Source organism: Pipra filicauda, unplaced genomic scaffold, assembly GCF_003945595.2.
Source record: "Pipra filicauda isolate LSUMZ 115617 unplaced genomic scaffold, ASM394559v2 scaffold41_size5083284_pilon, whole genome shotgun sequence".
Taxonomy (NCBI): domain Eukaryota; kingdom Metazoa; phylum Chordata; class Aves; order Passeriformes; family Pipridae; genus Pipra; species Pipra filicauda.
The window spans coordinates 2,024,100-2,041,400 of NW_024104554.1; the positions used below are offsets into that span (position 1 = coordinate 2,024,100).

A 17,301-nucleotide genomic window follows, 5' to 3' on the forward strand; every position below is an offset into this window, starting at 1 on the left:
AGACTGGGTAGATGACAGGAGTTCATATTTCAGTGGAATACCACTGGGACCAAGCCTTAGGGTGATATGGGAAAAGGGAGTGTTGGAGAAGGAAAAACAGTTTTGGAAAGATAATGAAATTGTTACAACAAAATTGGATTTAAACTCCAAACTATTTCCATTACCTTCTGGTGGTGGGGGAGGGAAATCCTCTGTGTCCATCCTAATGTATCCACCGCAACTTTAGTGGACTGTAAAACCCTGCAAAAATGAAGGGAACATGTTTTGTAGATGAACATAATTTCCAAATACTGAGACACTCCTTTTCAATTTGGCTAAGCTCATACCTATTAGCTAATACCATTATGGAATAGAGGAAATGTGCCTGGTTTCTTCAATATGAATCCAGTCCAAATTTTTATGTATACAGCCCTCAGTATTGGAGCCAATTCCTTTAATGACCTCAGTAAGCCAGCTGAAGAAAGATGAAGTTTTTAAACTATTTGGTACTCTGCAGCTCCCATTGTGACAATCACAAGAAGATTACTAAAACATGTTATTTCAATGTTTGGAGCACATATTCTGTTTCAAAATCTTCATGAAGGGGACAAGGATAAAAATTCTAGAAAGCTCCTCAGTTTTGATGATGCTTTTCTCCACCTGGCAATCAGAAATAAGTTTTAATTATGCACTTTGTACACCACTTCCTTCCTCTTTTTTTTTTTCCAATCTTAAAAAATTCTGCTTGAGCCCCTTTACTTTTACCTTTCCTGAGAAGAATGAAGTACCAGCAAGCAGATTCCCAAGCACCTTCTCTTTCCTCCTCTCTTCTCAAATGCCATTGATCTCATGTTTTAAGGAAAAGAATAACCTCACAAAGCGTTCCCATACTTTGGTCCTGAATACATACTGGGAGAGAGCAAAGCCCAGAACCCATGAGAGACATTTTCATTCCCTCCCCATAACACTACTTAATAGTGACATTCTAGTATCATCTAGAAGGAAAACCTCTTGTGCTAAGCAATGCATATACTCTGCCCCAAAACCATTTTCACTCTAACTCAAAAGACATGTCAAAAAGACAGATTTCAGAACAAGGCTGAGGAGGAAAAGTAAGTTTCCAAAAGCCCCTCAGGACAGTGGAAGAGCTAATGCTGAATTTTATGTCCTACTTGAGTAGCCCATAGATGTTAACCTGAAGAAGCTAACACTTCTGCCGGCAATGGCACACAAAACAGCTCAAGCCCTTGCAAAGTCTCCTCAGCCCAAGTATGAAAAGAGTAAGTTGAAGGAGACAGTAAAATTCAAGGTAAAGCGGAGGAATAATAGACTAAATGGATCAGGATACAGAGGTCAAATGAATTGTCACTTACAGAAGAAGTGGCAGTGAATGGAAGAAAATGCTTCAAAAAAAGGACCCAGTCCTAGGAGGTACCACAAAATTTACCTCCCTAACACAAGGTATGCAAGGGCAAATCATCAGGACAGATGTATGAGGAAGGGTAACAAATCTGGTAGAGTAAGATCCTATTGTTATGAGACAATTCATTACAACTTGTATTAACTAAGCATACAAAATTGCCTTTTAAACTGTCTTAAGGTTTGGTAATTCTTAATCCAGTCCTAGATAAAACCAAGTAGTTTCAGAGCTAAGGCTCCAAAAGGGTTCACCCACATATGCAACATCTATCTACAACACAGAAAAAATTACATTACATGCTTTCGCTATACAGAGTCCCTTCTAAAGCCTCTCTATAATTTCTATCTGCAGAGCTCCAAGGCGTGTTCCTGCTTACAAATGTCTGGAATGCATCTTGCCACACCAAAACTGTCAGCCAAAACGAGCAATAGTTATGGTTTAAAGAAAAGGCTTTCCCTTTATTCTCTTAAAGCTGCATCATGACTGGAGCATAGATTTTCAAGTGTGAAACATAATAACCAGGAAATCTCTGAAAGTGAGTCTCAGCACCTTTTCCAAATGCATCTTTAAGAGAGTAGCTAAAAGGCTTTGAGGATGTTTTTTTTTTATTATTTAAACATATGATACAAGGTTTCAAGCGTCTATGAAAGTTAACTTCAACAATGATTTTTTAAATCAATTTCTTCCTCACAAGCAAATATTAACAAGACAGAGCTGAGCTATAGAGCTTTATTTCCATTTTGATCTAGCTCACAGTTACATGCTTTGAATTACACAAGAATTGTGTCAAGGAAGGACACAGACCCAGTGTTAGAGTACTAGCCACTGACCTGCTTGCTCCTATCTGAACAGTGCAGTTATTCACAAGAAGAAAGATACACTGTCACTTAAGAATGCCTCAGGGGTTGATTTATACATTGCATTAATTCATCTTGAAGTTCCACATATTTTTCTCTACTTTCTAGCTGCTACAAAAAGCCCTGCAGCAGCAAAGACCACTTGTGTATTATACATTCCATTAATACCCTCCACAAAAATAAAATAATTCTCATTTTATGTAGCAGACAGCACATTTATGAAGAATCTCTAATAGCACCATATTTCAAAGAGAAGATTTTCACTCTTCTATCGAGAGGCAGGGGAACTAACTCAAGTTAAAGATGTTTAAATCAAGATTAAGGTAGATGATTTAATTTGACTAGCAGCATATGGTACACTGGCATTCGTAGCTCATGTGGTTTTACCCATTGATTCTGCTGCTAACAGAGTTACACAGCACACAGCTGTACAGGTGCATTCAGACAATAATCATGGAAATAACAGCTCAAATTAACCTGAAAGGGACTTCTGAATGTTCTCTCATACACTAAAGACAGGTGTTTTCAAAATTAAATGAGATTGCTCAGGGCCTTTGTCCCTCCAAGTTATGAAACCCCATGAAGGTGGAGGTTTCACCACCTCCCAGAGCATCCTGCTCCTGTGCTTAACGAGCCACTCCAGGAAGAGTTTTTCCCATATGCCCAACTGGAATTACCCTTGCAGCAGCTTGCAGCCATTGCCTCTCATTCTCCTGCTGCGCACCTCTGAAAAAAGCCTGGCTCCATCTTATTTCCAACCTTGGGAAGCAGAAGACTGCAATTCAATACCCCTCAGTCCTTTCTTCTCAAAAAGACACAAACCCATTTCCCTCAGCCTCTTCTGACCTGTTCTCATCCCGAACCATATCAGTGGCCTTAACTGGACTCACTGCAGTTTGCCAGTCCCTCACTTGTAATGGGGCCTAAATTCCAGATGCAACATTGAGACCCCTGAGTAGATGTTATTTGGTTTAGCATAAAATTATATGAAATTTTTAACAGTTAAGTGCTTTTAAGACACAGAATATTAAATTTTTTTCCAAGGGTATTTAAAAACGGTAAATAGAAAAAATTCCCTATTAAATATGAAACACACATGCTATTATATTCATGTGTATCCCATTATAAAATTATGAATCCGAGTAACTGAACAACTGCCCTGACCTCCTGGACATGACACAGAGGTTATAAAAATATGGAGCTTTTTTCCCCACACAAAATTGTTTTCTCAAACATGGTATAACCTCTATATAATGACTCAAACCACACCCTTCCAGATTCCTTCCATAGCAGTCACAGAAACACTAGGACAGAAAGAAGCTCTTGAAGTTATCTAACCCAAAGTTTAAGATTTCCCATTGGCATCCAGATGCGTGACCAATTCAGCTGACTCAGTGCTCATCTGTGCTTCAGATGTGGGTAGAGGTAGCAGTGACTGGTGTGGCCCACAGTGGTGATCTACAGGTTGCCTCCTTTCCCTTCCTTCCCCCACATTTCCCCTGTGAGTTGAATGTACAGCAGATGCAGGAGAGAGGCCAAGGATCTCCTGGACACTCTTATTAAAGGCAGCTGACCCACTTTGGTCAAAACATTGGCCCATACTTCCCATGTCTGCTTCTTGATGTTTTCATCTGGTCATTTCCTCTCAAACTGTTAGCAGGAACAGGTAATTCTTACTCATATTTACAGACTGAAAGAAGATAGTTTACCAATTTTTTAAGTTCCCAGTTTACCTGTCCAGTTATAATTGAACCAATTCATCTAGGCAAACCCCAACTATTGCAAGCCTAAAGAGACCACTACTACTGTTAAAAAATCCCTACTTGTAGCACAGTAGCATGCTTTTATTCCAGCTAGTAACTTTCTAAGTTTGGCATTAAAAATGGGGAATAATCATATTAAATGTATGAATTTTGAACAAAAAAGAAAATCAAATCCCTCATTATACTGCGATATATTGAGTTCCCCATTAAATTTCTAAATTTTAAATTGCTATATAAAAAAAAAAAAAAAGGAATTAAAATACCACATTAAAATCAGATGTTTCTGATGCAGAGAAGTCCCACACAGTCGAAGCAGTCAGATTTCCAGTGGCACTCACACCAGAAGCCAGAGTTGTTCAAACGTGAAATGAACCCCAAGGACAGCTCCCAGCTAACTTCAAATTTTCCACCAAGAACACTCACCTTTGACCATGGTACTGAAGGCACCTTTGAAAGCTGGTACTGAAGGAAATTGGGAGTCTGTGATGTTCCACAGCAGACCTCACAACCTCAGAGTGCTAACACCTGCATAATCTGTGAGACTAAAATTCTGATTCCACAGCAAATGGCAGTTTCAGCAAAGGAGACAAAGGCACCTTTATAGTTATCCAAAGACTACAGAAGAACGTCAATGTTCCTCTCTGTGACTCAGTTTTCCTTCTCCTAAACTCTGGTAACTCCTTCTGCCTCCAGGACTAGGCTTCTCAACCACGTCTGCACATCACAATTCATTCAATGATTTCCTTTAATTGTGGGACAAACAACAGACCATCAGTTCTCAGCTACAGGACTACAAATACTGATCAACATCTGCATTTCCACTTCAATAAAACTATTTTCCAAAAGTCGCTACTTGTGCAGAGGTCAGTAGGTAACAGAAATGGGATTGACACAAACTCGGCCAAAATTACGGGGTAGTGCAGCATTCAGATCTGAGGGCACAGTATCCATACACTGAGCTCCCAAGGGAGCACATGCTGCCAAGTTTTTTCAGCTCCACCACCCTAAGAACTGTAAAGCTGATTGACATACCTTCTCCTTAGGTATGTGTGTGCACTATAACTGCAGCAACATCAGGATTCTTCATTCTTAACACTGGAGAGAGAATAAGCCAATGAACATTTTATCATAGGAAACAGAAGCTGAATCAAGGAGACTGATTTCCAAGGAACTGTGACTCATGGAGAAAGCTTAGTCCAAGCAGCAATGTCTCTGAGAAAGCCTTGAAGTCTGAAAATTAAACTCAAAAAACCAACACCAAAACAAGAGAAACTGTGAAAGCAAAGCCCATGAATGTCTATAAACCTCTTGTGTCCACATCACTTAGTGAATATTGCTGTGTAATGCCCAATTGAGTCTTCTTCCACCTATAATTACAGAATTCCCATTGGGAAGTAAATCTTGCTGAAATTTGATATAAAGACTCTTCCAGGTGTGCAGAGAAAAGACAAGATAAAAGAATGTAGAAGGTAGAAGGTTCATTTACTTTTTTTTCCTCCTGTATATAAAGAAGGCTCCATTACAAAGAAAAAAAAATAGTAAAATTTGTTTTCCATACAAGTTATGCCTATGAAACACAGACTGTAGGTTTTTTTTTTTTAAGAGGTGTCTACAGTGGGTATGAATGAAGCAGGTATTCATATTATGACAGCTTCCCATCACATGCTGTAAGCCATGGAAGAAGTCTATATCAACACTTGATCATTATTTCTTTTAATGTATATTTGGTTTTATTAATAGGTAACAGTCCTGTTCTATACAAGTTTTATTCTTAAATTTATCGAAGAAAATCACCTAAATCATGTGCCATAGAATAATAAAGGAAGTACAGAGGTTTAGTCAGAAAATTAATATGAAGCCCAGTTCCTGGCTCAGTTAAAGTTCGGGGAAATTCTATTACCCACAGCAACCCAAACAAGGTCAGATCCGCAGGGATGCACATTTTTCAGAATGCATAGAGAATCCACTTCCCCAAAAGCTAGTTGGCTTTTTTTTCTCACACCAAGCAGCATCCTGCTCAAAGTCAGAGAACAACACAGCAGCCATAAGCCCTGAACAAGAAGCAATCTACAGAGACACCCCAAAAACATGGCTGAAGATTGGTTTTCTAGTCTTTCTTTCTAAAGGCTATTATTTACAACACTTCTTCACCTAGAGTGTATTCCTGCTCAGTACATCATCTAGAGGAGGGGAAAAGAGGTAGAAAGCACAGATTGCATCTGCAAAATTGTCCAAGGGATCCTGACCACAGTGCAACCAGAAAGCACTGTTAAATTTTTAATATTTATGTTCTTCCCCTCTACAGTTGTTATTGCAAGGCAAAATAGAGAATCACTGTTTGATAGACTCATTCAGGTTGGCAGGAGGTCATGTAGTTCAACCTGCTGCTCAAAGCCAGGTCAGCTACCAGATGAGACCAGGCTGCTTTATCTACTGAGATACTGAAAATCTCTAAAGACAGACTGCATGACCTTGCCAGGCATCCTGTTTCCTTGCTTTGTTGTCCTCCTAGAAAAAAAAATTGCCCTTATATCTAGTTAGAACCACCCTTACTTCAGTTAGGAGCACAGCCTGCTGTCCTGTCACCTTGACAGCCTGCCAGCAGGCAGAAGCACATTGCCATCAGGCCCCCATGAGGCATCTCTTCTCCAGGCCAAACAACCTCAGCTCCGTCAGACTCTCCTCCAGCGCAGCGCTACCACCCTCTGACATTCTGGCAGCCTTGTGCTGAACTTGTTCAGTTTTATCCACATCTCTTGTACTTGGGCGGGATGGAGTGTGGACACAAAACTGGAAGCAATACTCAAGGTGTGGGCTGACAAGTGCTGAGTGAAGAGGAACCCTTCCCTCGGAGAAGACATTCCTTCCCGGGTGCACAACCTTGCCATCGTTATTGTTGAATTCCACAGAGTTCCTTCCAGCCAGCTCCTCACCCTGCTCAGGTCCTTCTGAATGACAATCCAGATCTCAAGCACATCCACCACCCACCTCTTTTTCCGTTTGGTGTCACCTGCAAACTTCACGAGCAAGGGCTGGTACACTTCCACATCATGCATAATATTAAACAGGACACATCCTGTGACAGACAGCTGGGGCACTCCACTGGTTACCAGCCTCAAGTTATAACCAACTAGTCATCTCTAAAACTAACCATCCCACCAGGTTTCCACTCATCTAGCAGAACACCCACCCAGATTAGAATGACATTCTGCAAAAGACCTTGCTGAATCCAGCATGAGCATATAGTCTTATTAAGCTTGGTAGCAATATACTTACTTTACAAATAGAAAAGCTATGGCCTACAAATTTTAAGGAATGAGAGGAGTGTGGATAAAAATGTATTGAAACCAGGAAAGGGAAGACATTCCTGAAAATGCATGTAGGGCACCTAACTTTTAGTGAATGAGCCTTGCTCCCATCTTTTGTCCTGGTAACTGTTTTAATACCCAAAGGAAGAAGATGGGCATCACCCCAGGTTTTGGAGGCCATCCTGGAAGCCAAGAGTACCATAACAAAATGCAAGAATCCGAAGAATTAAAAGTGAACAATGGTATCATATGCTTTAAGTCAAGACTGATTTGATTTGTTCTGTGCCACACAAACTAGAGAACTGAGTTACTGAGTCAAGACAATGATCTTCCATCTCGCACATGGAAGCAAAATAAAAATGTATGAATACTAAGAGCATTTTTCTTAATTTGCTCTATAATTTGATTGTAATCAAGTAACTTCATATGGAAAAGTAATTTTATTTTTGTAACTTCCTTTTTTAAACTTAATTCAGATAGTCCCTTTCTATACTGGATATCAAGTATTGCTTTAATTGGAAATATCCTCAGCAATGCTTGTATTTTTTAGTCAGAGAAGATCCTCATATGCTGCAATTGTGATGTAAACCAAAAGTGGAGGAAATGTTATTTGTTTATGGATACAGTCAATAAGCATTTTTTTCCCCACTAAAAAAGCAAAGAAAGTCCTGTTCCAACTTGCATTAAATTCATGCATCCTAGTTTTACAAGGTGTAGGTTGCCTTTCAAGATACTGATGACAACTGATGAAAATTTCCACCAAGGTCTTTCCAATGATACAAGTGAAAGGATACCCTGAAATGAATATTCAGTTACTACTGCTGCCTGCAAACTAAGTCCTGACAGAGACACTTCTACTAAACATTTTCAGCTCTTTGGGTATTACTGTCCTTGGAAAAGTAACTATGCTGTTTCTCATCAAGGACAACACATTACACCTGATCATTACAAAAGCATCAAAATGAACAAATTATTTCACCTCATGAATAAAGTTATTAAGAATATAAGTACAGTCTTATTTCTGAGTTTCAAAAATATTTGGAGTAAAATATGGAAATACATATCTAATAATAATAAAGTCATAATGCATACTCTAGAAAAATAACAAAATTTTCTTTGATTTTCTTTTTATAACACCAAAATTTTATTCAAATGAATCAGAAATCAGGTAATGAAGTTTTTAAATAATCAATTACAGCAAGAAAGAAAAATAGTAATAGCACCTGCAAAGAACAGCCCTTCTTTTCAAAAAATATATAACAGAAGGTGGTTTCCATGGAAGTGTAAGTTCTGCATCTAGTCCTAACATCAGCAGTCTTCACTCTTTCCTTGATTTGGAAATGATCTACTAGACCTTCTTCTTCTCAGCTTTCTGCAGTTCAAAAGTGAGCCCACAGTTTGCGACAATATTAAATATTATGTATAACATTCTAAAAGAAAACTGAGGATGAGTCAGTGAGTGCCTCAAAAAGGTGAAAAATATAAAGATGAGAGACATAAGCTCAAGACTCACAGTCTTGCTAGATATCCTAGCAGGATATCTAAATATTGCCATCTACTTTCCAATAACTTACTATCCCAGTTTAGAGATGAGGAAATAATGTTTACCCTCTTTCTTGAAGTTTCTGTATCAATAAGGACAAAAATATTCATATGATTTCTGCAATTTTTTAATGCATTTTAAGGAAAAAAAAGATTGCAGAACAAAAACAAGAGTGAATGTTTGACCTTGGATCCTAATAGTTCACATTCATGGTTGAGTCCCAAGTAACAAGTATTGTACAGTACAGTAAGTCACTGAAACAGATTTTCCCAAGATAATGCCCCCATTCAGCAGCACGTAAGTAGAACAATTTATTTTGCTCTGCTTAACTGCTTCACCCACGCATTTGACATTAAGCTTCAGGCTTCCTGACTGAGCAGTGAACATGTAGGACATGAATCGATGTTGTGCAGTTATGCATCACTTCCCACAGTCCTGCTGATTCAGGCATTTCAGAATAAAACATGAATCAAGTTTTTGATCTAAAAACACAAGTCTGAAAACATATTTTTGAAATCTTGTTTAGCATTACTTGTCATCACTCCTTTAAAAACAAGTTGTACTTTTACATCTTCCTGGTTTCAAAATAATCCAAAATATTTTGGTGCAAGTAAAACTTGCACCAAACGTCCAACTGATTTAAATCTCAAAAGATGGTAATAATGCAGCAGTTTCCTTCCATGCATATATGACAGAACTTGAGTCACTGAGATTCTGCTCTCTGCAAACCACACATGCAAACACACAATGACATTACCGACAAAGATTTGAAACAAAAAATACCAGAAAGAATATTAAGAAATACTTGTATAGGTCCATAATGAGAATTCTCATTTACCTTGCTCACGTGCTTCCTCTCCTTACTATGAAGAGCACCACCTTGGCATAACATACCTGCACTCTCCCTAAGTAATTCTCAAGGTTCAGTTTATGAATTCCTGATAATTTCAAAGCATCCAGGCTTGCAGCTTTTCTACTTGTTCAAACTACTTCCAGATTCAGAAATTAATTTACCAATATAATTTTTCCACTAACAGATGCAATAATAAGAATGACTTTGTATGAATAGGAATGGGAGTGGGAAAAAATATCTGCCATGAATGCTGATTTTAACAAGATATGGTCTTGGATACAAAAAATGCCTCCCTCACACCTTGTAGAATATGTTCAAAATGAAAAACTAATTCATACCACTATCAGTGCAGCCTCGTTTATTACCCCATTATAAGATACAAAGTGTTCAAAAAGTAGGACTCACTCAACAATTGCATTCACAGTGTTTAAAACACTGTAACTCCAAAGAAGTTTCTCTGAGGTACAACTGCTGCAATAGATATCCCACAAGAAGCATCCAAGGATAGCCCGTAAATGCACTTGCAGCTCAAAAAAAAATCAGAAAGCTGAACTTACAGAAAGACTGTTTAAAGAAATACCTTTAAATTTAGAGGCCATAAGATAACTCCACATGAGATTCCTTCTCCAATTCTAAACTAAAATTGTAAAATGAAAATACATAATTAAAGAAAAAAAGTAAAACAGAAGTCACTTTACATAAGTGTAAAGAAAATTCCTAGAAAATATGAAGAAAATAAGTACTACACACTGCTCATTTCTCCATCCCATACAAAACTGAGAGCAGTGTAGTACTACAGATGCAATACTACAGATAAACTGGGTACAGCTCTGCACAATACACAAAGTTCAATCTGAAAGTCTGAATCAAAACTGCTCTTCCTTCTCCTGGACTGCAGATTTTGCTTCCTGGCTTCTTCAGAAATAGACTGAAGTTTATAAATTTTCAACAACAGATTCTAAAAATAATTTCTACATTATATAGAAGCAGTTAATAGACTTCCTGTTTTACAAATGAGTAACGTGCTATTCCCAGTTGCATTAAATTCCATTAACAATTATGAAGTTTGACAATAGCCTGTCAGGTTTTAGACTAGCTTATTTTTCTTCAAATGTTTATAAACTATGCAAGGACTCCTAAACAGCTCAGAATCAACTGAAGAACTCCTCTGGTGCTGAGATTTTTTCATAGAATCATAGAATGGTTTGGTTTGGAAGGGACCTTAGAGATCATCTAGTTCCAACCCCTCTGCCATGCATGAGTCAGAGACATTTTCACAGTATTCTATGCTAGGAAAGGATTTTTGCAATCTACTGATGAGTGAAACCACAGCCTATCTGCCGAGTATAAGCATAGCTCGGGGTCAGAGAGAACTCCTGGGCACAGAGAGAGGGAGCCAACCCCCTTTTCAGTGCTGTGGTGTGCTCACCACTGGCCCGTCAGAGCCAATAGCACAAGATTTGCACGTTTGGCCTCCATGCCTCAGAGCTGCGATGCCAGCATGCACACCAGTCCTGCAGCACTGGGGCTTCTCTCCATATCCTGCAGTGTCCAATACATAGGATCCTGCTGGTTCCGGGCACTCATCCAGGAGATGATGGACAGCACATTGCTCAAGCATTTGTCTGCTTCCATGGTCTTTTCTCCCACCACATCCATCTGCGCGTATCAGCCACAGAAGTCCCACACACTGGACACCCAGTGCCATCACAAGACACCTGTCGTCACCCACACAGTAGGTCATGTCCCATGTACAGTGCCACAGGTAAGCTATGAAATCCACTGAATATATTATAAAACCCTTGAAACCTCACTGTAAAACCTTCAGAGGTATCAGATTTCAAGGTAAAATCTAAAGAACTACTGTTCATAACCAGATAAACACATGTAACTAGTTCATGGACTACTGTGCCAGAGGGTGAAAGAAAAAAAGACAAGATGGATTAAACAAAGCAAGTCAGACAGATTATCAAGATCAAACAGATCACCCAAGTGAAAAGAATGAAGTGCCCATTGAAGAAAACATTTGAAAAGCCAGAACCCCTGCCTGAATAATAGGCTTGAACTTGTAGGCACCCAACATGTCCCATGTTCAGGCAATAAATCTGTGTCTCCTGAGCACCAACAGAAAATTTTTAAAAATGTAATACTTAATTTCTACTGCAGAACAGATTGCTCATTGGACTTCACCAAGTGGAGTGAAGGTTATGGGAAAAAAATTACTTTCTTTACAATAAAAATCACCACAAAGTCACACATGGTGGTATAATCTTACTGTAGTTATTTAGCATGAACAGTTCTTAACCAATCTTTTTTTTATTTCTTGACCCATGCAAGAAAAAAAAAAAACTACACCTTTTTATACTAACAGTTAAATTGTGCAACTGAAAAAAAGATGCTCCTTACATTGTAATTGAACAATTTCAAACCTGCCAGCACAAGGTAAAAACCATGATCTTAGTAGCTTTGGGAAAGAAAGAAGTGGAAAAAAAAAAAAAGGATCGAATATATAAATGAAAGAGGGCAGAATTCAGAATGGATAAAATTGTTTTGGTCAAAAATACATGCACCTCCTAAAGTTCTTTAAAATAAGCCTTTGCCGTGAACAAATTATTAATAGCTGCTTTTCCAAGCAGCTGGTACTGCCTACTGACACAGTCTGCTCACTCACTTGCCCAGGTGAATGACTGGACAATCTCTGAAAGCTGTTCTTGCCTCACCTTGTAAGCACAGGGCATCTTGCAAACGCAACTATAGGGTCTGGGATCACCACAAACAACTATATAACTTCTCCTCTCAACAGTTGCACCGTGAATTACAAAGAAACCAAAGACAATTTTAAAACCTCCTTGGAAAATAAAATACATTAAAGGGCAGTTGTTACTGTGAAGCACATTTTCCCCTGTTTTAAGACAGTCAATTCAATTGCAGATGCCAACTGAAAACCTGTGGTCGGCACCGGCTTTGAAAAACGGGGAAGGAAAAACTCCAGCCCCCATGGGAGCTGGATTTTTCATAGCCTTGTCCGTATCTGATGGAGAGGGGAGGGAAGCTGGAGCCGGCGGCGCACACGCGAGAAACCCCTCGCGAAAACCTGGGGGAAAAAACTTCCCCAGTTCAAGAGCGAGAAGTTTGGCCAAAGCGCCGATGCGTTTTAGGGACCCCTCGCTTCAGCAACCCGCCTTGCACGAGCAAAACCTCTTTAATGACAGATCTCACCCCCTGGGTTTCCCTCTCCTCCCCCGGGCCGTGCCCAGCCGCCGCCACGGGCCCCCCGCAGCCCCAGCGAGGCTGCCCCGGCCCCCCGAGGGGCGTCTCCGCACCCAACACCGAGCCCACCCTCCGAGGACCAAACTTTCCGTGACTAACACGGGAGCAGGACCTCGGTCCGGAGCGAACACCCACCTCCTCTGCCGGAGCCGCCGCCAGGCGCTCGGAGGCGGCCGCCGCCCGGCCCGGCCCGCTCCGCTCCGCTCCGGCGGCTGCCCCGCTGCGCGGACACGTCACTCGCCCGCCGCGGAGCTCGCAGTGGCCGCCGAGGGGAGCTCCTGAGCCCCGGCGGGAGCCGCCCGGCCCCGCCTCGCCGCGGCCCCGCTGCCGTCACCGCCCGCCCGGGGCCGCCGCTCCCGGCCCCCGCCTCCGCCAGGGCCCGCCGGCTCCCGGTTGGCGCAGCCGGGCGGGCTGGGGCGGGGCGGGCCGGGCAGAGCGTGTTCCCCCCGGACCCCGCCGCATTCCTGCCGCCGCACGTGACACCGCTCGGGGCAGTAGCACATCCCGGGGCCCTGCTGCGGGGGGGGCGTCGGTGTAACGGGGGGAGAGCGGAGGTCTCTGGGGATGGAGAACTGGGCACACGAGCGACGGTACTGCTTTTCCCCTCAGCTTCACGCTCACGAATAGCCCCTGAGCACGCCAGGGTGCACACTGGGCCACAGCGCTATACTGGAATTTAATCTTCTTTATCACTTGAAACCCTGTTTTCAGAATTAAAGGCTGTCTAGAGGCGCTGGCACCTCACAACGAGTCTTTTTGCTCTTTCCCCATCCTTGTTGTGTGATGGTCCTCCCAGGGAGCATCGCTGCAGACTACTGACCAAGCCAACCACACAGCCACCCACACATGGAATGCACGTGTGCTGTACAAGTATGGAATTCTTATCCTGGAAGTAACACCAACGACTTGTACATTCAGGACAACGTGCCCCTTCCTTAAAATAAAAAAGAAAACTTTACAAGATGCAATTATTTTGAAAATGTATCCCTTTACACATCTGCCACACATTGAAGAAAATAAATGCTCTTAAGTACATTATAAGTTCTTAAATACATCATAAGTCATTACAACTCTTTAATATTGTTAAATATTATTTGAAATCTTTGGACTACTTTTAAGAATGAAAACTTTGAGCTAAATGCTGTTCAAAGAGCCATACATCATCCACCAGTGATCCTTGCCTATTTCAGTGCACCAATGCTACAGCCAGTAATAAAATATGCCAAATATGCCCAAATACGTAAATTCATTATCATCACATGAAAACATTAGTAGTAAATGATGGCATCCATCATCATCATCACCATCATGGCTAGGCTTCACAAATGAAGATTTGGGAAGGGCACTACCCACGTTTGTTACAAGCGCGCTGGTGGCTAAAAAGGCCAATACGAGATAGGCACGTCCGGTTACAAAAGGCACAGCAGAAAGACTCCTTAGGTGGTATATTCTGCAAGACACAGTTCTTTCTGCGTTGTTTTTTCTCCTCCAGAGTGATCCTGCGTGCTTTCTCAAAAGCATCAGCAGCGTTATAGATGATGTGTCTCCAGACCTCCCGATTGGAGGCCAGAGTAGACCAGTTATGGTGATCAATATGGCCAAGGCTGAGATGTTGTTTCAGGGAGTCTTTGTATCTCCTCTTTGGGGCTCCTCTCATGCGGCAGCTGGTGGCAAGTTCACCATAGAGCACGATCTTAGGGAGGCAGTGGTCCTTCATCCTGGAGACGTGTCCTGCCCAACACAGCTGTGTTCTCAGCAATGATGGCATCCAACATTTGATGAATCCACCCTTTCCTACATTTTTCCTTTGTCTATAGTTTAACTACACACATTCACTATTATCCTTGTCTTCGTATGGGTTCATTCAATCTCAATTACAAATTAAGTATTTAAAAGTATTACTTTCAAAAAACGTTTCCATTTTCACAAAGTTATTTCTTTTTAGTGCAGTTCATCACAGTATGAACTCAAAATAGTTCTCACATAGCTCTATAGGTTCTATGCAAGAAAGAAAACAAAAAAATTGGGCCATATGTAAAGGTTAAGGACAGGAATACCATTATGGCATTCAGTTCAGCTTCCAGTAGAGACACCACTCTATCCTGTTGTTTCTGTAATTTTTTAAATGTGTAGCACTTCATTCACAGCCAGCTATAATTTCAGGAGCTGAAATGACAGGGAATCAGTCTTTAGCACACTGTTAAATAAGTCCTTATCATTAGAGGCCACGTTAAAGAACAGACACATATCTAGACCAAGTACAACTAGTTTGATTCTGTAATTAAAAATACCATTCACGAGCAATATCCTTCTCCTTTTGGCAGCCAGCTCACTATGTGCATTAAATTCTCCCTTTCATAATTACCTTCCACTGTTAGAGAGACAAAATTCAAATCCTTCCTAGAGTTCTTTTATGAACCTTTTTGATCTTTGACAACCACTTCTTTGATTCTGGTGACCATATGTAAATATCCTTCTCTAATTCAAATAAAAGGTCACTGTGGAAACCTTGTTCAACAAATCCAACAATAGCAGATCAACTTGTAAAAAAGAAAAACTAACTTCCAAAATACCTTGCACTTTCCTACTATTTTCTAAGGCAGGAATATTAGCAGCAATAATTAGCACCCTAATAATTGCAATCACAAATTAAATTTTTATTCACCCATAATTAATTGTCGATAATTAGAATGCAGATAATGTCTGCTTCCACTGTTAACATGAAGCTTTTTATAATCAGATTCTAAGAAGTTGATATTTAAATTGGTTTTCCTGGTGATCCTTGCATGAGGCCTCACTAGAATTTAGTTATTCTCGTTGCTGATTACTGGGGCTTCAGCAAAGATACTTCTAGCCTCCAAGCTAGAATACATAGGTCAGCTACCCCATACATCTATACCATACATCTACTCCAGTACATGTACTGGGCATCTTAGGGACACCATCAACACTGGACAGTGTCCTGGCCCCATATGACACAGTGCTGTGAACATGGGGCCTCTTTTGTCTCTCTCCATGGAAATTGGCATGGTTTAATGTAAACCTAAATTTAGGACACCTAAGGATATATGACATCATTCCTATGGCTTGCTTTCCAAAACATTGCACGAAATCTGAATAAGGAAACTAAAACTTAGGTTATCGTTCTCCAGCAAAGCCAGACCTTCTCAGGTTCTTCCTTCTGTTTAACAGCTGATGTAGCTGGCACTTTTTCCTAGGGAGTATTTATCCACTGGAAATTCAGAAGTTGTTTCTCCTATTGTTCTCAGGAGTCCCCATTAAGACAGTATGTCATCTGCTTACTGTAATCCCTCAGAAACCACTCAAAGCCAGGACATCCAACAACCTTGCTTAACTTGAGCATCTGCGGAATTCATGCTGGACTCTTGTAAAGTTACAGGTGCCCTTTACTTCCCTTTACCAAACCAGATGAGTGACAACACTTTTTAAAAGGTAAGCCACACAATTTTCTTAAATTCAGACTATTATATCAAAAATAACATTTGTTTTTATAAAAGCACTGCTTATTCACATTCTGATATGCTGTCTACTGCTACTTGTTTTCCAGGTCTCCCTGAAGCACCAACACTACTACTGGGAGACAGTTTGTCAATTCTGAGCATACCAGTACAGGTTAACTTCTTGTGATGGGTTGACCTTGGCCAGCAGAGAGACCCCAACCCAGACACTCTCTCACTCCCCTTTGTCAACAGGATAAGGGGAGAAAATAAGATGGAAACCGTGTGGGTCAGAATGATTCCTCAGCAACTACTGTCATGGGCCAAACAGATTCAACTCAGGGAAATTTCATTTATTACCAATTAAAATTAGAGTGGGATGGTGAGTAGCAAAGACAAAAGCAAAACCACCTCCCCCCTCCACTCCATCTTCTTGCCAGGCTCAACATCATTCCTTCATTCCCAAGTCCTTGGCCTCTACCACCCTGAGGGGCACAGTGGGATGGGAACTGGGGTCAATCTATAACAGCTCCTCCCTGTACTTCTTCCTCCTCCTTACATTTTTCAGCTGCTTCACTGTGGGTCCTTCCCACAGGCTGCAGTTCTTCAGGATAAACCTGCTCCTTCAAGGGCTCCTCCACAGGCTGCAGGGGAATCTCCGCTCTGGTACCTGGAGCAGCTTCTCCCCTTCCTTCTTCACTGATCTGGGTGCTCACAGGGCTGTTTCTCTCACTTTTTTCCCCTCGCTCTTCACTTTTGTGCAGCATTTTTGTCCTTTCTTACATATGTTTCCTCCAGGGTGTCCCTCCTCAGCTGTGGTAGGTCAGAGCCACCTGGAATCATCTGTGTC

At 41.0% G+C, this 17,301-nt stretch overlaps 1 protein-coding gene across 3 annotated transcripts in view; it reads right to left on the reverse strand.

Moving 5' to 3' along the window:
- The window catches only part of ARHGEF10 (Rho guanine nucleotide exchange factor 10), a 111,578-nt gene extending 98,392 nt beyond the window's left edge, over positions 1–13,186 (reverse strand). For all 3 annotated transcript variants that reach the window (XM_027744782.2, XM_027744781.2, XM_027744778.2), the window contains exons 1-2: positions 13,129–13,186; positions 165–240 (exon numbers count right to left, since the gene is read on the reverse strand). In XM_027744782.2, coding sequence (XP_027600583.1) covers positions 165–201 — 37 coding nt within the window. In that variant the 5' untranslated portion in view covers positions 202–240; positions 13,129–13,186. The remainder of the gene's footprint in view (positions 1–164; positions 241–13,128) is intronic.
- Between the last annotated feature and the right edge of the window lie 4,115 nt (positions 13,187–17,301).